Source organism: Clarias gariepinus, chromosome 7 (genome assembly GCF_024256425.1).
Source record: "Clarias gariepinus isolate MV-2021 ecotype Netherlands chromosome 7, CGAR_prim_01v2, whole genome shotgun sequence".
NCBI lineage: Eukaryota > Metazoa > Chordata > Actinopteri > Siluriformes > Clariidae > Clarias > Clarias gariepinus.
The window spans coordinates 11,105,883-11,128,011 of NC_071106.1; the positions used below are offsets into that span (position 1 = coordinate 11,105,883).

General features: G+C 39.8%; 1 protein-coding gene across 2 annotated transcripts in view; it reads left to right on the forward strand.

Annotated features, from left to right (window-relative positions):
- Window positions 1-5,180: 5,180 nt before the first annotated feature.
- Window positions 5,181-22,129, forward strand: part of LOC128528114 (protein jagged-1b) — a 57,740-nt gene continuing 40,791 nt past the window's right edge. Inside the window, exons 1-2 of one of the 2 annotated variants that reach the window (XM_053500868.1) lie at window positions 5,181-5,880; window positions 14,599-14,901. In XM_053500868.1, coding sequence (XP_053356843.1) covers window positions 5,797-5,880; window positions 14,599-14,901 — 387 coding nt within the window. In that variant the 5' untranslated portion in view covers window positions 5,181-5,796. The remainder of the gene's footprint in view (window positions 5,881-14,598; window positions 14,902-22,129) is intronic. The other variant, XM_053500867.1, reaches the window with a different exon arrangement.

Here is a 22,129-nt window from a genome sequence, read left to right on the forward strand (position 1 = left end):
CACTGTGTAACATTAGAAACAATACCATATATAAATAAGCATAAATACTCTACATTGTGTAGTAGTTTGTATTGCTATATGTTATATTACCAGCAGATGGCGCCAGTCATAAACCATGACTAAATCCCTACAGTATATACAGTAAAACTACATCATACAGGATATCAAGTAATGGCCTCCTGGATTTCTACAAAGTAACTAAAAAATGAAATCTTCATGCTTTTCAAGTGATGTGCGCTCCAGCTATTAAATCAGAGTGCCGCCTTCTCTGTGCTGTAAGTGGGAAGAAGGAGTGATTGATATTCAGTCCATGGCCCCGGGGTCAGGGTCACTAGATGCTAATGAGGGCCAAAGCGCTGAAGAGTCCTCTGTTTCTGCTTTGGGAAAAGTCCTGGTTGCCAGGGCTGAAAACACCAGCTATGAGTACATCCCAATGAGAGGAAGAAGGGGCGGAGGACGAGAGGCAATTTGATCTCAATAAAATTGTTTTATTTACAGCATAAAGTAGTGGCATTGTTCAGTGGGCATTATGTGTCTGACTGTTATTAACCGCAGACAGGATGTGCTAGTAGAGGTTTTTTTTTTTTTTTATTGTCTATGATGAACTAAAACATGGGTGTGTATTTTGTGCGTGCGTATTTTTTATTACGATTATTGTAACAGTGTTAGAGGCAAGGAAAACCTAACAGGATGCGCTGTTATAGGAAGAATTCTCATCGGTCAGTCTGGGGTGAAACAGCTAAACGTAAAGCAGGATTACTGTTATTACCACAAAATTATCATGTCTAAAAGTGTTTTATTTCTTTTGCACTACAGCAATTTGCCAACAATTACAGTTTGTAATTTACTAGTGAATAACAGAGGTGGCATAGTGGTTAGCACTTATGACATGCACCTCCAGGGTCAGGGTTCGATTCCCTATTCGGGTGTGTGTAAATGGAGTTTGCATATTCTTCCTGTGCTTGGTGGGTTTCCTCTGGGTACTCCAGTTTCCTCAAGACATGCAGATTAGGCTAAGTGTGTGTGTGCCTAGTGATGGATTGGAACCCCATCCAGGGGGTACCCCACCTCAGATCCAGGCCCCTGCAACCCTGTGTACAGGAAAAAGTGGTATAGACGTGTGAGATGTGTGAGTGAGAAGTGGATGGCATGTGTTAATATTTCTTATTTTATAGCTAATCTTTGAAAAGTTTTTTTTTTTTTTTTTTTACATATTTAATATATTATATTTGTTCAGTCCATTCTTCTGTCGGACACCAGAGATTTTTCTTTTTAAAAGTTAACTAAACATCTCCTTAGAGAAAGCTTCAGCGTATCAGGGATTATACATGTTTTTGTTATGTTTTGTTTTGTTTTAAATAACAACTCGTTTTTTTAATCTGTTGATTGTTAGCCCCAGATTAGGTAGATCGTCCACCACTAAGTCCCTGTGAATGAGTTGTTACTGTAGCATTGGTAACGTATTAGAACAAGCGCGTTAATCTAAACCTGTGATTTGGCGTGCAGTAGGCACTGCAGTCCAAACTGCTTTTACTGAAAACCAATCCGCACCTTTTTGACCAATTAGAATCAACAACACCATGGGGTACACTGCAACTTCATGAAGTTTGAGTCATACCTTTTATACAGAAGGATTTATAGTTTATTTCAGTAAAACAATACGTTGTTGGCTCAGTTGTTAGCACTGTCACATCACACCTCCGGGTTGGGGCTTTAAATCTCACCTCTGGTCCATGAATAAAGAGTTTGCATGTTCTGTTTGTGATTTTGGGTTTTCTCAAACAGTCGAAAGACATGGTTGTGTGATTATTGGTTTCCTGTTGTATGATTAGATGTCGAGAGTGTTTAAATGTACTCTCTAATGGGTTGGCACCCCATTGTGACGTGTCTCCTGCTTTGTACCCTGAGTTACCTGAAAAAGGTCTCAGGATCCCTGCATCCATACACAGGATAAACAGTACCAATAAGAAATGAAGTAATAAATCTCACAAAATATACATAAAAAAAAATCTGAATTCATTTTCAATGGCTATATTATACAGAAATACACTTTGCATTATTAACATTAGGGTCATTTGTGATAGATATGAGGTCCATCAAGGGTTCGAACCCCAGTATGGGTTTCCTCCCAGTTATCTAGTTTCCTCCCAACTACCAAAAACATACCAAAAACATCAGTGTGTGAGTCAATGTGTATACCTCCCTGTATGAAAAGTATGAAATAAGCCTTAGAGCTGGCACATGATTGCTGTTTCTTAACAAATTGTTCACTTCTGCAGAATTACTCAGCCATCAGTTAACGGAATGTACACGTAACAGTCAGTATCCTCTTTTAGACGGGCTTGCCCATAATTACAGCCCGAAGAGCCGAGCTGTCAGGTTATTTCTTTGTCTTGTGGCCGTGCTCAGACCAGCACGAGGTCCATGATGCTTTAAGCTGATGTAAGCTGGTTAGTGCTTGTCTGGCGCTGAGTAAGTGAGTCAGTGCAGTCATGCTTACTGCTGGTGCATGAAAGAACTTGCTATCCGCTGGTCGTGCTGAGGATCTCCTGGATTATTATGACGCAGCAATATGCTTCTTCCTTAAATGTGAAAACATGACTTTACAGTTTAAGATTAAAGCAGATTTAAAAGAGAGCTGATTACAGATATGTGAAAGAAATCAAAGGACAATCTAGTGTATAGTTAACATCAAAGGTAAAATAAAAAACTAACAAACAATGTCTTTGAAGTTAATTGCACAGTTGTGTGTATTAAGTACAGTAGGTGTTGCATTGATTATTAGAGCTGGACAATATTCTTATATGATTTTTTTTATTATGACTTTTTGTGTATTGTTTATTTCGTTATACAACAGCATGACTCCCCTGCTAGTCTAAGTAACACGTAGCGGTTTCATTTCCCCTCTTTTATCCTTGTTAAGGAAGTTATTTCTGTATTCATCAAATAATGTCCATTCACTTTATTATGTGGTAAAGTACTATGTTCCTGTAACTTTGTCAGCAAAATGTCTATTGTTTTTTTTTTATGTACAACATGAAAATAAGCAGATGAATATTGTCTTTTTAAATTATGTGGTTTAGCTTAAAATGTGCTTTCACAAAAAAAGTGAACATACAGTTTTTGCTCTGAGTCTGGTTTTAATATAGTCTGTGCTGATAAATTTGTTAATGCTGTGACTAAATTGGGGAAAACCATCTCAAACATTCCTTAGAATATGATGAATTTCTTCACTGTAATTGTTGAAAGGAAAGAAAAAGAAAATCACATTACATAGCCATTCCTAGAAATAAAGAATTTTTAAATAAACTGGGGACAAATAGTGTTGCCAGATTGGGCAGTTTTGATATATAGTTTTTGGTATAGGGAAAAAAAACATGGATATTTTTCATTGTTTCTGGGACATGTTCATAATTAAAATATAATTCATGTGAAACAATCTAAATTAAGTACTACTTAGTACTATAGCAAAGCAACAACCAAGTGACACCCAATTTGTCACACTTATCTTGTCACAAACACTATTCACTGCCTGGAAAGGCATGAATCAGTAGTTACAAAATAAATTTCTACGTAAACTTATAAGAAAGCTGACTATTTTTGTGGATTATTATATAAAAACAATACACTTTATGGATCATAACTAGCATTTGACCACTACACCATCGTGCTGCCTAATGAGACACCTCAAAGCTTTTGCAAACCTTTCTATCGAAAAGGTTTTACAGCACTGATATTGGAGAATCATTTCATAAATGTTAAATAAACATTTGCTTATAAATAAAACTTCACCCTGCCAATGAATGCACTTTGTTTTTTTTGTGTGTGTGTTGTTGTTGTTAAATAACAAGATCCATATGTCTGATTTGTTACCATAAAAATATCAATGTATTAGAAATGTCAGAACTGTTTTGGAAAATTATTTCAAAAACCTGTATGAATTCAACACCATCGTGAGCACCAGGTGAAGAGATCCATATTTGTCCCCAAATAAAAAATCGCCAAATGATAAAAGGCGGAATAAAAACCTAGTGTAACCTAACTGACTACAAAGTCAGCTTTGTGCATTTTAAAAAGTGTAGGAAAAATTCTTCTCGCCATAAAAAAAAAAAAAAACATCGGTTTTGATAACTGATATCCTACAAAAGGTACAGGGATTGAAGTGCTGAGGACTGGGGTAAAGTCATTTTCTTTGATGAATCCCCTTTCCGTTTTGTTTGGGCATCTGTAAAAAAAGAAGAAGAAGAAGTAGAAGAAAAGGGCACTGAGCGCTACCCTCAGTCATTTCTCATGCCAACAGTAAAGCATCCTGAGACCATTCATGTGTGTGGTTGCTACTCAGCCATGAATAAAGAATAGTACAAAAATATTCAGAGAGCAACTTCTCCCAACCATACAAGAACAGTTTGATGACAAACAATTACACTTTTCCAGCATGATGGAAAATTTGGCTATATGGCAAAAGTGATAACTAAGTGGCTCAGGGAGCAAATCATCTAAATTTGGGGTTTATGACCAGGAAACTTCTCAGAAACTTCTGACAAACTTCAAGCACTGATTATGCAAGATGTATATAAGTGTTTGACTGATGGTACTTAGTAAGTAACCTAGTAACCCAGTATAAGGATCTTTCCAAGGACGAAAACATAAGCACTTTTGTAAGTCAGTAAGTTGGCATCTCCCAAATGCCTGAATGTAAATGTATCAGTCAGGATGTGGCCCAGAAACTGTTTGAGAGCAGTCTTGATATAGAAGGGTCAACACTGCAAATATTGACTTGAAAATTGTCAATAAATGCCTTTGACATGTATTTATAAAATGCTAGTAATTATACTTTAATATACCATAGTAACATTACTCACTCACTCATCGTCTATACCGCTTTATCATCAGGAGGCATGAGGCAGGGTACACACTGGATGGGTGCCAATCCATTGCAACACACACACACACACACACACACACTGCAGAAACACCAATTAACCTAATCTAGGAGGAAACCAGAGTACAAGGAGGAAACCCACCAAGCACCAACTCACTTGGGGGGAAACATGCAAACTGTACGCACACAGATCTGAGGTGGGAATCGAACCCATCAAACCGTGGAGTACTAAATACTAAGCCACTGTGCTGCCAATCTGAGGGGTTTAAAAAAAAGATCCAAAAACACTGAGGCAGCAAACTTTTGTAAAAAAAAAAAAAAAAAAAAAAAGTGTAATTCTCAAAGCTTTTGTCCACGGGTTTGTACAATCATAAACGTACAGTACTGTATGCGCTGCTGAGTTGGAAACTCCAACCGAAATCTGGCAACCTCGGGACGCCCGGGCTTCCTCCTCGCCAGTTTCCACAGCACTCTCTCTTTCTGTGTGTCGCGCGCGCTCCCGCCCTTCATAACGCGCTCCGCTGCGCTCTGGCGCTCAACCCAACTCGACTCGACTGAAGCGTTCAGCGGGAGACTAAAGAGGATGAGAGCTGAAGTCAGTGAGCCGGCATCCAAAGCTTCTTAACGGCAGCAGGTGTGGGGAAGGAGGGAAGGAGGACGAACTTGGGAGAGTGTGAATGATTGACTGACTGAGTGAGCGCGCGCGTGTGTATGTGTGTGTGTGTGTGTGTGTTTCGCGGCACCGAGACGCGTCCAGGTGGACCACTGACTTTACACTGCTGTACTGTAACCTGCACTGCGCACTGCTGCTCCGTTACTGCCATCCCCATCACTATTACTGTTAAACCAAGTTCAGCGCAATGACCGGGGTTTTTACAAACGACACGGTGTAACTGGGTGTCGAGGACTTGAAGATGACCGGAGACACGGGAGGTTTGATGGAGCGGGGACACCGGAGCACCGCGTTTTTCCTTCTTGCGCTCGCTCTCCAGGCTGTGGTAAGCACTAAGCCCGGCGCTTTACGCGCTATTTTTGGCCGCTTCTTAACCCAGAACCGAGTCTGTCTATTTATCTGTTTATCTGTTCATCTATCTAATCATTTTTTTACACTCTAATATTGTGCATGAGAGCATGTCTCCAGAGCCACCTGTTGTTCATTGGTTTCTTTGTTGCACTTGTTGCTGATATGGGCGGTGTTGGATTTTATCCCCCCCTGTTCTGTTCTGTTCTGTGCTATGATTTTATTCTGCTCTAAACAAAGACAGTGCTCCACAAACACTTTCAGTGCAAGAGATGTAGTTATTAATAATAATAAGAGAACCCAACCCATGGCTGTTTTTTTTTAACAGGGTTAGACGAATAATAATACATGTATATCTTGACCTGGGGATGGGTTTCGACCCCCTCCAGTGACTCCATTTTCGTTACCCGAATATTATAGATATTTATATCAGCCAAAAAACCTGACAGTTAAATTAGCTATGGAAAAAAGAAAGATGTGACGAATACAGAATGCTCGACCTGCCTTCTTATTAGTGGGTGTGGAACTCCTAGGTAGGGGTATTGCAGTCAGTGACTTCACATTGATCAGATCCTCCCTGTGTAATTTTGTTCCACCAGATAGACAAGAGTCAGCTGTAAAAAAAAAAAAAAAAAAAAAGCTGTATAGATCTTTATGCAACTCCATACTGCCTACTGAGATTTCTGTCCATTCCATGTCACCCGGATGCCCTATCATGCGTGCCATAATTACGACAGAATACGCATTTTAAATCGATACTGGAAATATGAGGAATACATCTTGTGCAGTCTTGCTGCATTGTCTCTAAATGTTGTCATGAGTCTCCATAGGGATCTGCTGTGTTGTGAGAATGACCTGACCGTACACGCTCCCCCAAAGAGCACATACTTTCGGAGAAACCTGCCTTTATTGTTGCCGCCAACCCCTCCAGCCCGGCGCTCAAGTCTTCAGGTTCGAGCCTGTGTTCTCCACTGAGGAGGTCAGATCCTGACTGGGACAAACCTTTGAGCTGAAAGGATGTGTGTATGTTCTGGAGCTTACTGCTGAGTGTGCTCATGCCTGGCCCGGTCCTGAGGGCGTGAGAACACTGCAGTCTTTCCTTGCACTCTTCTGCAGTTTGTTGCTTTGTAGGGCTCTGTAAAGAGCATGGAGCTGCTGCATCAGTTTGCACAGAACAATGATAATATCTAAGCAATGCGGTTTATTCATGTATTTATTAAAGACAGGTAGTAAGCTTTTGATCAGAATTATCATCCAAAAGCATGAGTGCTGATGTATTTTTTTTTTAGTGTTTATGATAGCTTCAGGGCTGAATGATGCAGGGATCATTTTAAACATATGTGGCTGAGTTCTCTCTCCCAGGCTCTGCTATGTAATTTGAGAGCACTGTAAAGAAGATGAAAGAAGTGACCAGTTACTCCAATTACTCACTGGTTCAGATAAAAAAAAAAAAAATTCCGTTCAGCCCTTTTTTGTTTATGTAAACAAGTCCTTAAAAGGGCATCCGTCTTTGAAAAATCCTCCAAAGTTTTTCATTCAACATTAAATATACTGTAGGATAAGGGTGATTAATATAGAAAGATTTCTATGTATTGAGAATAGTTTGGACTTTTAAGCCCTTTCTTCAACCTTAAGCTTAGTTTAAATTCTATTTAATAGATATTTAATTTGTGCAGATTCTTTAATAAAAGACAATACACTTTTATACCTTGTCATACAAAATGAGTTGTGCTTATTGGCACAAACTGTGAGACCGTGGTTCATTCAGGGTTGAATTGTCCTATCTGACAGTAGGATGATCTCAAAAATTACTAATTATACGGAGTGAGAGTTTAATATGCAAATACATTTCAGTGCATATAAGGTCTTGAGACATCTCTTATTTCTTCATATTAAATGAAATTACACCATAAAGATATCTTTACGCCTAAAGATACAATGTAAAAGTCGGTTGTTTATGTATATTTACAACTTCAGCAGCAGCCTTATTTTCCCTCTTGTCTGTTCTAAGCTCTCAGCATTCATCATCTGTCATCATCTGTTACTATCTGCGCCTGTTTCTCACTGGTTTATGCCTTACGTTAGATGGTTTTATGCTTGAATGATCCATAGGGAACTAAGAGACTAGAAAGCAAAAAAAAAAAAACATTCCTCTGAAACTTATTATGTTTAGGAACTGGACTGAGAATGGTCCTTTAAGAAGCCTGGAGAGCTGTTCGTCAAGATTGCATTAAAATACAAGAAAGTCTGGCTCTTTGGAGGCAAAATATAAAGGAATGAGGGGTGGCTCAAGATTTTCGCACAGTACTCTACAGTATATACACTTACTGCCTATCTGTTGTGAGTTTTTGACTTTATACATTATACATTATACATCTTCTCAGATCTGGGAAATATGTTAAAACTAACGTTTCGCATATGCTGTAGATGCTGCGGACAAAGATTATTTTGAACTATAATTGGACCTTAAATTAAACGCTGGCATATTTTTGTAAGGCAAGACACTACAAGTAGAAATGAACTTTGGTCACATCCAACATTTTTCAGATTTTGGCTAAATTGCTCATGTAACATGTCCTCTCTTAAACTGTAGCATTAAAGAATAGCAAAAAAAATGTATTAAACTTGTGATGAAATTCGTTATTGCTTCATTTGTCTGGAAGACTTTCATCTCCATTCAGTCGTCATGACATGTTCATGTAGAGCTTGTTTTCTGATTTCCTTTATAAGCTTTATAAACTATAACAATTAGAGTGGAAACACATTAAACCACAATATATTTATTCTTGTTTTACATGTACATTCCTGTCTGTGATTAGATGATATTATACAGGAATTTGTTAATCACCAGTGGATTTATATTAGATTTTTAACTGGAATATTGTATTATGTAATGTTTAATTATATTATGTAATGTTTAATTATATAGCAATGCATGGCCTTTTTTTGATTAAACAGTAAAGAAGTAAAAATACACATTAAATTAGAAAAAAATAACCTTGCCTTAAGGTGTAGTTAAATAAAATGTGTATAATATAATTAATATTAATAATGTTAATTAAATATGAATAAAAATTATTCCTTTGCATGTTTATACATAGGCCAGTTGCAGAACAGCATTTTTCTTCTGCTCAGTTTGGAATTCAGTAGTCTATTAAGAATTGCACAATATCTTGTCATATGTAAATGCACATACAGTACAAATGCTTTGTGCATCTATAAATGTCCATGACTTTTAAACCAATTAAACATATCATCAGTATCTCAAAGCTGTGCAGTTACCCTAATGTTAATGCACAATTTTAAATAGCGAACCTTAATGTTCAAAATGTTCATTATCTTGGATCACAGTTAAAAAATGAAAATGCATTGTCTCCGATGGGACAGTGATGTTCCTTTTTCAGTGTTCCTTGTGATGCAGTTCCATGAGACAGAGAGGGAGTGAAAGTGCTGAAACACAGGTATGTAGGGAATGGACCTGGCGGAGGATGGCAGAAGAGGAAGAAAGAGGATGTGGAGTGATGGCCAGTGGTCTATCTCTGCCCGGCGTTTGATGTGTGCAGGTTTTAGGCGCAGGGATTGGACAATATGTCACACTGGAACAATTGGAAGACAGTGCAGGCATTGAGCAGCTCAACTGAGCCGGGGAGTCACAAAGAGAGACGAGGCACCACCAAGTCCTACTGTCCCACAATACCCCAAATTCCTGGAGAGAGAGAGAGAGTTTCACATGTGGACTTTTGTGTGTGCTTTTAGTTTAACATTGTTCAGATGTTTGATTTGCCCTGTTTAGCCAAAAGTATGTGGACTAGCCCTAGGAAGACTTTCCGCTGGATTTTTTTGGGGGGCTCTTGGGATTTGTGTGCTCCAGACACAAGAGCAGTAGTGGGGTCAGGCAGTGATGTAAAAATAAAAAGCACTGGTGCACACTTTCAGTTCGGTTCTTTCCAAACGCGTTCAGTGGGGTTTGAGGCACAGAACACTAGTTCTTCTACTACTTTTGTACTTTGGCAAACTATGTCTTTCTAAAAACAACAGAGTTGGGCCTCTAGTTCCAGTGAAGGGTTATATTAATGCATCATGTACAGATATTCTATTAATTCGTGTGCTTCCAACTTTGTGGAAACAGTTTGAGGAAAAAATCTAATAATAGCACGATGGTTAAATGTCCACAAACTTTTGGTCATGTAATTTTTTTGCTAATGGTTTATATATAATATACCATTAATATAAGGCCACTGGAAGCCCTTACAGATTTTATGTATAACTTACAAACATGATAGATTCCTAGTACTTGAAGGCTTGAAATTTGTTCTTTTTTTAAGAGTGCATACGAGTTCATCATGCCTTTCTTTCATTGCAAATTATTTTACTCTACTATATGTATTGCTAATTTGTTTATTAGTGCAATCTAATAAATGATTCCATTATTATTATAATAAATCTGCACAACTGATTAATAGGCTTTTAAAAAGCAAGCTCTGAAGACATTGTCCTCTCTTTTACTTTTTATTTTTTACGATGCATTTCAACATAGTTTACTGCACGTAAGGCCATGAAACTTTTTTCATCTGTATATTTTGTCAGAGCACAGCTTACAGTATCTAAGGCCTCTGTCTCATTGTACACTTCCTGGAGGGAGTTTAGTTATCACATGATGCGTATAGTGTAACTATAACAATGCTCTTCCTGTTCTTTGCCAGGACATAAAGATTGGTTTAACTCTGTTGATGAGGAGTTGTTTTCCTTTGCTGTAGTTTTGGAGCCAGAAAAATAGAGAAGAGGAGTTGCTTGTGTGACTTGACGCACGAGTTCATGGGAAGTCACACTAGGGCATGACATTGTGCACCAGTAAATGTTCCAGAATAGTCGAGCTGTTCATATTTTAGTTACATTGTAATGTCAGAGATTTTGCGAACTAATTTTCTTTTATTTGTTGGTATAAATCTGGTTTGTATGTACTCAGTAAGAAAAATATATTTAACTTTCAATCTGATTGGTTGCAAGTTAATTAGATTTACATCAAGTAAAAACATCATGCACTTTAATATTTTGTTCGATTGCCTTACGCATTGATTATAGCTGCAATGTGGTGCATGAAAATGATTCCTTTACTCCCAGAACAACGTCTCTACCGCTTTATCCTGTATTCAGGGTCGTGGGAAGCCTGGAGCCTATCCCAGGAGGCTTAGGGCATGAGGCAGGGTACACCCTGGTTGGGTTGCCAGTCCATTGCAGGGCACACACACACACTCACACACACACACACACTCACACTCACACACTTTGGACAATGTGGGAACAGCAGTTAGCCTGATCGGTATGTCTTTGGAGTGTTGGAGAGAACATGCAAACTTCCCAGACACAGACCCCGAGGCGGGAATCGAACCCGGATCCTGGAAGTGCAAAGCGACAGGGCTCCATCAGGCAAAGAATAAAAATTCATAGACCTGTACATTCAGGTCGTCCAGTGACTTCATGTCATTGCCACATTACGTTGCTGAGTCTAGATCATAAGATTTGTACAGTGGACACTGTATGATGACTTCATCGCTTTATGCGCTTCCCTTCATACCCTGATACACACATCACTCTGGAATAGGGTCAATCTAGACTCATTGGACCGTATGACTTTTTTTTTTTCTCAATCTTTATGATCCCCAGCAAATTGAAGCCTTTTTTCTGATTAGTCTCACTAACAAGTGATTTTCTAATGCCTGCCCAGCTGTTTAGTCCCAGTCGAGCACAGCAAAATTCCTATTGTTAAATGGGACCAAATGGTCACAAATGCACTCTGGAAGTGTTAAATCAACACCCCGTGTCTTAAATCAACATTGGGGATTTTGCTGTGTGCGAGTCTATGTCACATTACTTACTTTCACTTTTAAACTGTGATTTGTGCTGTCACAATGTGACTTTAGCAAGCATTTAAGATATCTCTGATCAATATCAATCATGATATATATATTTTTCCAATCGCAAAATATATATTTTTCCACAGGTCTGCATTTAATATTAATCATATTTTCTCTGTTTGATAGAGGGCAATATTAGCAGTAAATACTTATATTTGTATTTTCAAGCAGGTTTTTAGATATAGCCAAGTTATTAAATCATCAAAAAGCCAGACAGCACTTGCTAATTTTCCTTGCCAAGAATTGTAAAACCTATAAAATGTTTAATTAATTTTATTTAACACGTTTTGGTATTTTCGAACCCGTAAGCTATCCCATTATTGTGCAATAAGCCAATCAAACGTTACAGATGTCTTTTCACAAAAAGAGGGGGGGGAGTGAATGAGTTAATTAAAAAAGATATACTTATAAATGATTAACTAACATAAGAAGCTTGATAAGACTTGTACATCAGCACCATTAGATAAAACAGAGGCTGTAGTGTGAGCATCCAGACATTCCATCTATACACGCTCATTTATTTTTCATACCTCTATTATCGTTAATCATTACAATTTTACAGTCGATCATTATTTTATTTAACCTGCATTATCATTATAGTCTGATTCCTCCCTTTGCTGTCTTATGCCTTAATAGGACACTATACATTTCACTGTAATTGTATATTGTGTATTATTATCGTACTGTATACGTGCCAGTGTTTCAGCCATTCAGAGTCTTAAGGGCACTATCATCTAAGTGGCACCTGATCTGACCCTCTGCCTCCCTGTGGAGCTTATTAGTCCAAACTATGTGTGTGTGTGAGTGTGTGTGTGTCCTCACCTCCCCATCTCCGAAAATGAGAGATGAAAAGGAAAAAAGAAAAAAACGTACTGCGCAAAGAATAGAGCCACAGCTAGTTCCCAGCTCAAGCAGAAAAAAAGAGAAGAAAGGAGCGATGGAAAGAGAAAAAAAAAACAAGAGTGAAAGAAAGATAGGAGCCATGTTCCCAATGTCTGTGATCCCTGGGGAGGAGTGGAAAGAAAAGAAAGGAGTGGTATTGATACCAAGAAAGAATAAAAGAAAAAAGGGACACAGCATAGAAGGGTAGGAAATCGCTGCCACAAGGGAGGATACCGAGAAAGAAGAGAGGCGAAAGAGACTGGTTGTGTGAGGGGGCTAGAATATCCAGAGGCGGAGGAAAAAAAAGATTGAGATGGATAAGGTAAGATGATTGTACAGATAGAGACAGGGCTTAGTGATGGGAGGAGAATCGAGCCTGTCCATTTGGATAGAACGATTCGATTTTTCCGCCTCTCTGCAGCGAGCGAGGACTACGGAGCAGCTTTTTCATCCACTTCGAGTCTCAGTCCACTTCCTTATCTGTCTTTAAAACAAAGGAAGTGTGTTAGGGACCTTGACCAGTCTGGATGGAGTAAAGGTTAATTCGTCAAGGATATTTGAACAGTTACATTTTGATTGGTGAAGGGGTTCAAGGGAGAAATTTAAGATACAAACGCATTCAAATCCTTATGGATCTGGTAAAAATTTACAAAATGAAATGACCAAAAACAGTTGAGGTCATATATAGTAGTATAAGTATAATTGTACAGTTTTGGTGATCTTATATCTACCGTAGCATCAGATTCCTTTTCTTGGCTGACACAACTGGAACCCAATAAGGATCAGCGTCTAGTGCATTGTGAGATGTTTTTCTGCTCAGCATTCTTGTAAAGAATGGTTATCTAAGTTAACTTAGCCTGTCTGTCACCTCAAAGCAGTCTAGCCATTCTCCTCTGGCCTCTCTGTTCAACAGGGCCTTTCTACCTACAGCACTGCTGTGTTAAACTCTACAGTCAGCTGAGAATGAAAATTCCAGCAGATCAGCAGTTTCTGAAAGACCTAACCCAGCCTAACACTAATGCCACGGTCAATGTCACCAATATTACATTTTCCCCCAATTCTGATGCTCAATATTTACATTAAGTCAAGTGCATGACCTGTGGCCTACTGTACAGTATGTACATGATTTAATGCACCACATGATTGACAGGCTGGATAATTACATAGACAAATTAATGTCGAAGTAAAGTTTAGACCAGATTACCTATAACATTGAACATTTATACCCCCCAGGATTTTAGGTTCCGCGTGTGAACCTAACCAGTGTGGGGAATGGATTCGCAAGGCCTTTGGAGGTGTGCTGTGGCGTCTGGCACCAGGATGTTGGTAGCTGTTGAATCCTTTGTGTGCTGTGGGTTGCAGGGTGAAGCCTCCGTGGATTGGACCTGCTTGTCTGGCACATCCAAAGGATGTTCAATCAGATTGAGATCCGGGGAGTTTCGAGGCTTGGTCGTTGCTTTTAGGCTGTTTGCATGCTTTGTGCCCCCATGTGCAGCAGGATGTGGTGGACTTGGTGTTCTGGTGCCTTTCTATCGAAACCAGCATAGACCTTTTTTGCTGCATTGGCTTTTCTGTGGGATCAGACCAGACCAGACCATAACATGGGTGATCCTTGGTTGCCCATGATTCTGGTAATCAATATTGTTCAGGTCACCTGGCAATGGTGTTAATGTTATAGTTGATTTGCTGCATATCAAACGTGTCATGAGAATGTCTTGTAGTATTGGGCGAATTTTTATTTACATATGTTTTTACAAGTGCTTGATCACAAGTAAACCATGATTAGAGAGAATGATCTCATTATTATTCTGGAATCACCACCACTTCTGTTCAGATAGCTGGTATGTCTTTGTCTTCTCTTTTATCACCCTTTCTTTTCTCTCTTCTTTCTCATCCAGGCTGTCCATGCAGTGGGCATGTTTGAGCTGCAGATCCGCCAGTGGCAAAACTCTCCAGGCATTCTACACAATGGTCAGTGCTGTGACCTCCAGGCCAGCAGTGGACAGCGATGTCCTCAGAGTGACCAGTGTGACACCTTCTTCAGGGTCTGTCTGAAGGAATACCAGACTCGCGTGGCACCGAAGAGCGCATGTACGTTTGGCATGGGCATCACGCCGGTCCTGGGCGGGAACTCCCAGGGCATGCATCGTCACGGAGCCGAAGCAGGCCGGATCGTCATCCCGTTCAAATACGCCTGGCCGGTCAGTCCAGCTTCGTTATTTAATCATGTTATGAATAATACAGTACCAAACCATGTGACACATCTTGACAGGGGGGTGTCAGTGATTTGATGACTGAATGACTGTAAACTCTTTTAGAGACATAAGCCTGGGCCTTGAGCTGTGGTGAGCTGTGTCAAAGTCAGTGGCGCTAATTATTAAAGTCAGTATTATGATTGACTGCGATGTTGTTAATAAGGCTTCCTTTCATCTGACCGGACATTTGGTTGGTGTGAAATCAGGATGGTGTTGATAACATTGTGTTAATTATGTTCTGCTCTGCTGTGGCAGAATGAGCGTGCTGGTCAGAACTTGAGTGATTGCTCATTGTAAGTCTTTTAATCTTCTTACATTCTTTCACATTATCTTCATTGATTAGTCTAGACGGAGGTAGGGAATTATATAAGAGGAGAGGACTGACCAAAGAGGTGTCCAAACCGTTCAGTGTTTAGAGATGCATCCAAACCAGTTTTGTTTATAAACATGCTTTTTTTTCCCTGGCAGTTAAGACAGTGTTTATGCACTTAGGGTTAGTGGGTTCATTGTATAATGAAGGTAATTTTTACCGAAATGTAAAAGCTAAATGAGCGATTTCTTACAGCGTTAATTAAAATATGTTTTTGTTTTCATGGCGCTATTATCATGAATTTTAGAGTAACGACTGGATAAAGACAAGCAATACCGTAGTCTTTCCTGTGATGACAAATGATAACTGTCTGAATTGCAAACATGATGAGAACCCTCTGGTGCAGACATTGACATAAAACTGTCTTTACCCAAGTGAATATCGACAGCTGTTCGGCAGGGGGAAAAAAACTCTAATTACATGCTTGTCAATGGAGCGGAAATGATTTTACAGTCTCAGTCTTGATGCATTTCTTCATTTTTTACATTTCTTTTAAGCTGTTAGGATTCTACGCACGATCAATAATGAGTAAAATGTTTGTGAAATTTTGTGTAGGGTAATCAATCAACAGCAAATAGTGGAATAACATAAAGAATGACACAGTACACATTACTAATTATACGTTAAACATACAGTACTATGTAGTAAACACAAAGTCTTGAGCCAATTTAAATTTCTTTATATAGAATCGAATGATGTGGATTAAATAAAAGAAATGGGAGCAAATGTTTTACCGCGACAGGCTGCAAAGTGCCTGAAGGTATCTGGTTGTTTATGTACAGTAACAGCCTCAGCAGCGACCTCATTTCCCCTCTCGTCTGTTCCAACCACTCAGCATTCAGCATCAGCAGTATACTAATCACCTGCCTGATCATCTGTCACATCTGCACCGGTTTCTCACTGGTTCATGCCTGAAGTTAGATGCTTGAGTGATTCATAGTGGCTTAACAAATAAAAACGTTCCTCTGTTACTGGGACAGGTACAGGCACTGGACTGGAAAGGAGAGTCCTTTAGGAAGCCTGAAGAACTATTCCTCAAGACCACATCAAACAAATTCAAGAAAGTACTGTACGCACACTTTTGAAATTGATAGGAGCCGAAGCAGTTAACACTGATTAATACTCCCTGTTTTATGCTCTTCCTTCCTCAGCTCTACTTGCTACTCCCATCCTGAACCCTCCCTCTCGCTCAGCTTGTGCTGCTTTATTTATTTCCATTATCATTCAACTTTTCGGTCATATTAACTTAAATAGCTTTCTTTACAATAAGAACAATGATATCTCGTATCTTCTTTTCTTCAGAACTTTCCTCGCCTCATCTAACCATCTAATACCAGTCCCTTTTTTTTCCCCCTCCTTTTTTCTCTTAAACCTGTAAACCTGGTCTCTTTAGTTCCTTCTATCCCCAACCCACCCCCTCTTCGCAGACAGATCGACCTTTTCTGTCTTATCACCCATAATGGATCAGACTAATTCCCTTCTAACATTACTCTCACTGGCTATTACTGCTCAATTACAGCGTGGCGGACTGTTTCTCCACTTCTGTACCGTGGGTTTCCATCTGCCCTTTATCTCCCGCTTTATGTGGCACAATAGTGAAAGAAGGAGAGGAAGAAAGGAAGAAAGACAGAGGGAGATTTAACGACACAGAGACACAGACGGACGCAAAAGAGAGCGGATAGGAAGCCGCAAGCTCAGTCCATAAAACTTATATAATGTATAAAACAGAATAACAAAGTTGGTTTGAGGTCGACCTGTTTGTGTTTGCTTGGAATTATTCATGTGAAGTTTCTCAGTGGTGTGGTCAAGGCTTTATGGGGCTTTATTTCTGGCTGGGTGCAATGCCAACTGCACACACACACACACACACACACACACACACACACATGCACAAGCACACAGCGTAGTCGTCTGTAGTTTCCCAGAGACTTCCTAAACACTCTAGACTAATCACAGCACCCTTCGCCTCTCCTGGGTCTGTGCTCTCTCTGTTCCCACTGTCTGTCTGTCTGCGTCTGCGTACGATCAGGCCGCCTCAGGCTGTGGAATCCTTTAAAATGACTCGGCGTCCTGTGGGAGACTAATGGTTCGTTGTGCTACGCTCTTCCCAGTCCTGTTTGTTTCTGTGTTAGCACTTTAAACATGTCTGTATTTCCATCTGCATCGTCGTATTATTGTTGTCTGCGCGGGTTTTTTACGACCTTTGCGAGTGAGGTTACACGTCAGGGATAGAGAAAAATTGCAAGAATGCTCATGTTTAAGCCATGATAATGTTTTTAATAAAATAAAATAAAATAAAATAATCCAAGGCTGATTAGAGCTTTGGTGGAGGAGAAGGAAGTGACCTGATGTGGGCCAGCTGTGTGAACAGGGTTATGTGTCTTTGTAAAAAAAAAAAAAAAAAAAGAAGAGAAAAACAAAAAAGGGAAAAGAAAAAAAGGAGCCATTTGTGTTTACACACACATACACACACACGGAGACACTCATACAGTACAAACTCCCACTTCTGCTAATCGGTTGTTGCTTGTATTGTGCTCACACACGCAAATGTTCTTTGCCTTGCATCATTCAAAAGGACACGGTTTAAGCACAGACACACACAGACATGCACACACTTGTGTTACTGCATCACTCAGAACAAATGTTCACTTAAGGGCATTAATGTGGCCAAAAGAAATGCCTTATGCTGCCGTTTTATTGGTCCTCCTGTTCTCATAAATTTCCTTCCCCGGTATTTAAGGGAAAACTTCAAATACAAAAAGCGTATTCTTTCTTCTTCCTGTCTCACTTACGCTGTCAGTGTACTGTACATCTACGTTATAATTATGTCACCGTGCATGTTTCTACGATTCTGATAAAAGAGTTTTACAGTTTGGCAAAAAAACTTTAAATGTATGAAATATATATAGGGGCGTTCAAGTCAAACCAGGACTAGTAATGAAATTTCACATGAAGATTCTTTTATCTTGCATTTTATCTTGAACTCATCTGTGTACAGTCCTGACCTCGCTCCAAGCCATTTCCACTCGCTTGGACCGTCAAAGGAGTTCCCGGGAGGCCAGCGTTTCAGAAGTTGTTGAAGCAGGCAGTCCGATCATAACTGTATTCCATAAAACACATGGGATAAGTGCATTAGTGTAGCAGAATTACATAGAGGTAAAAAAAAAAGGGAGTTTTTACTCAAAATCAAAAGTCCCGGTTTGACTTGAGCACACCTCGTACTGAATTTTTGTATTTGGTTCATTTTCCATTGCGAAAACGGAAAGACTTTTTTGTACATCATTTCGCATGACGTCAATCAAAAAAACAAACAAAGTCTGTTTATGCTCTTCCTGTTTTTTTGTTTAAGGAAGGTATATAAGGAAAGAATGTTGATATTTTTTGTGCTTGATTGACCGTGATGATGGAAAAAGTTCTGAGAGGATGAGACTGAGAAGAACGTGACCGCAGACATGTTGTGTCATGTTTAAATATTAGCCTGCATGCATTTGATCGAAGATATGAATATTCATTCATAACTAGGGGTGATTTTACATTGCAATTTATCTACAGTTATAGTTTTAAGAGGTGGGAAAAATAGGTCTATTCAGGCTGCTTTTACAATACGACTCACTGCACATGTCTTAAATTTTTCCCGTATTTCCCTCCTATTTTATCACCTTCTGATTTCTGTTCTCCCTTATAATACGAATCATACGACGGCTACCAACCAATGAGGGTGAAGACTACAGGTGCTTCCTCTGAGGCACGTGAGGCAGGACAACCTCATTTTTTCTCGAACTTCTGCTCATAGAGCATCGAAGGGCAGCGTAACATACCCAGAGGAAGTATGTTATGCTGCCCTGTATGTTTGCCATACATCCGACCCCAGAGAGCATGGCCGGTTTTGTTCCCAGAGATGGGATTCAATCTGCAATCTCTGAACAGTAAAGTGGACGATCACTTTGGAGACTCTCAGATTGGATTTTATGCCTTAAATGCTATAACTATATTGTCCATAACTGTATGTTCCCACATCTGTTTTTGTAGTCATTCTATGAAATAAATCCATAGTCACAGAAAAAAAAATGTCCCGTTTGTAAGACAATATGGACGGAATGGCGGCTTAGTGATTACCACTGTCGCCTTGCACCTCCAGGGTCTGGGTTCCAATTTCTGCCTTTGTGTGCATGGAGTGCATGTTCTTGTTGGGTTTCCTCCTGGTACTCCAGTTTCCTCCCACAGTACAACGACTACAGATTACGCTATTTGCCGTATTTGCCCAAATTGCCCGTAGTGTGTAAGTGCGTGTATGTATGTGCCCTGCGATGGATTGGATGTACCCCGCCTCATGCCCTAAGTTTCCTGGAATAGGCTCTAGGCCTCCTGCAACCCCTTATAGACTATGAGTGAGTGAGAGAGAGTGTACGAAAATCCTTCACAGGAGAAGCATTTGCTCTGGAGGTTGTCAGGTTGTCACATGATCAGGTTTAGAAGGTCAAAAAAAGCAGATGGCTAGCAATGATAGGATGGGCATGTGAGGAGATTGTGATCTGACGGTTCTCATTTATGCCACATGGCCACGTATCAGATATGCCTCTGATCTAAAACCACATGCACAAGTGACTCAGGTCGGATTTGAAAATATCAGAATTTTGTGTCTGTATAACCATAAGAAAAAAAATCAGATTTGTGCCAGAGAAAGGTAAAAATGTGTTACTTTAGAGGAACCTGAATTCATGGTTATTGCTATTTTTGCTGATATCAGAATGCTTACAGAACCCAATAACCAATTGTGATTTGTTAATTATTTTAATTAATTGACCTTGACCTTCAACTGCTCAGATGTACAGTGAAACCTCGGATTGCGAGTAACATGGTTTGCGAATGTTCCGCAAGACGAGCAAAGTCTTGGTTTATGAGTACCGAGTATCATGTATCACACATGCGCTTCTTGTTTTGACGCCGAGCGTCACGTGATCACAAATGAGCCAACGTTTTTTCTTTCTCTTGCGCTGCGGAATATATGATAATGAAATAAATGTAAGTCACTCTGGATAAGAAAGTTTGCCAAATGCCATAAATGTGAAATGGTTGCTGGGCAGGGCAAGCTCAGGGTTTAAGACATTGGACTACTCATTGGAAGGTCCCAGGTTCAAACCACACCACCACCAAGTTGCCACTGTTTGGCTCTTAACCCTCAACTGCTCAGGTGTATAATGAGGTAAAATGTAAGTCACTCTGGATGAGAATGTCTGCCAAATGCCTAAATGTAAACATTGTGATGAAATATACAAAATTATATACTGTACCCCTTTCAGACACCGAATGGTTCCTCATGGGATAAACCCCAAATTAATGTGTGGCTGTAATTACAGTCTCTGCTCCATGTTTCAATTAACATCCCAGAGTTTTTTTTGTGGACATGATATCTTTCATCCCCATGAGGCATTGGGTGACTGGGTTGCTGTTCCCAGCAGATGATAAATATGGTCACTTTTATAAATCACACACTCTTAAATAACAAAACAACAAAAAAAACACGACACCCCTGTACAAAAGTCACACTGTAACAGTTTGACACGCCATTTCTTTTCTTCTGCATAGTATCGTTGTGTTTGAAGGGTGGTGGTGGTGGCAACTGCGAGTGTGAGAAAAACTCAACCGGAGAAAACCAATCTGGTTCAGTTTCAGGGCAGGGCTGAGCGAAGGACTGGAGCAGGAGACAAGGAGGGGGTTGGAAGAAAAAGAGAGAGAGAGAGTGGTTTCTGTGAGTAGCAAGTGGAATGAAAGAGCTTCATTATCAGCCCATCTCTGAGCAGTGGTTTGGGGGGGGGGGGGGGAGGCTAGAGGAAGGGAAGGGGGTCTCCAACTGTCCCAGGTGAGGGGACGAACAGGTGAACACAGTTATTAGGAGGAAAGCTGAGCCTGCTTTCTCTCTCTTTCTTTCTTTCTCTCTCATTCTATGTGTTTTATCTTTCACACGCACACTAATCTACTGTTTTCAACAAAGAAGAAAAGATTAAAGGTATAAAAGGTCTATGCATGCGTGTGTGTGAGTGAGAGAGAGAGAGAGAGAGGGAGAGATAAAGGACGTAATTGAATGTTACATTTGAGTCTGACTGATATAAGACACTCCTTTCTTGGGTTCCACTCTAATAAAGCTGGGTGATATGTATCATAATGATATGTAAGGAATCAAACACAATGAGGCATGCTATTATAGGAAACTCCTCAACAATGTGGCCAGACCTAATGCAAAGTTAATGTTACTACCCTGGAGTTGCTTATTTCCCAATAACAGCACAAAGTCTTTTATTCCTTTTACACCACAGCAATTTGCCAGGTATTACAGGTTTTTAAAGCTATTAACGAGCAACATGTTATCCATGTATCCATGTTCAGTTAGAGTTAATGTTGACAGCTGTTATACAGCTGTTGTAGTAGCTAAACATTTGTTCTCTCACAAGCATTTCCCTCTTGAAGGTAATATGATTGTAATACAGCTTATCATGTGCACAAAGCACAAAGCTTTCTGCCCTGAAGACTTTTTCATGGCAGAAAACTTTCCCATCGTTGCAAAGCACTGACACTGAAGACTCTTTCCTTAAAACCGTGACCTGAACCATGATTCTTTGTTGTTAGATAACAATATGTTTATTATTAAGCTTGGGGGCGGTAATGGCTCAGGCGGTTGAGGCTGATCGTGGATTCAGGGGTTCGAGACACGCCACCACCAGGTTGCCCCAAGAGTTTGGGCAAGCCTTAACCCGATACCCATACCAAACCCCTCCACTGTTACCAATCGCAAAGAGAAGCAGTCCA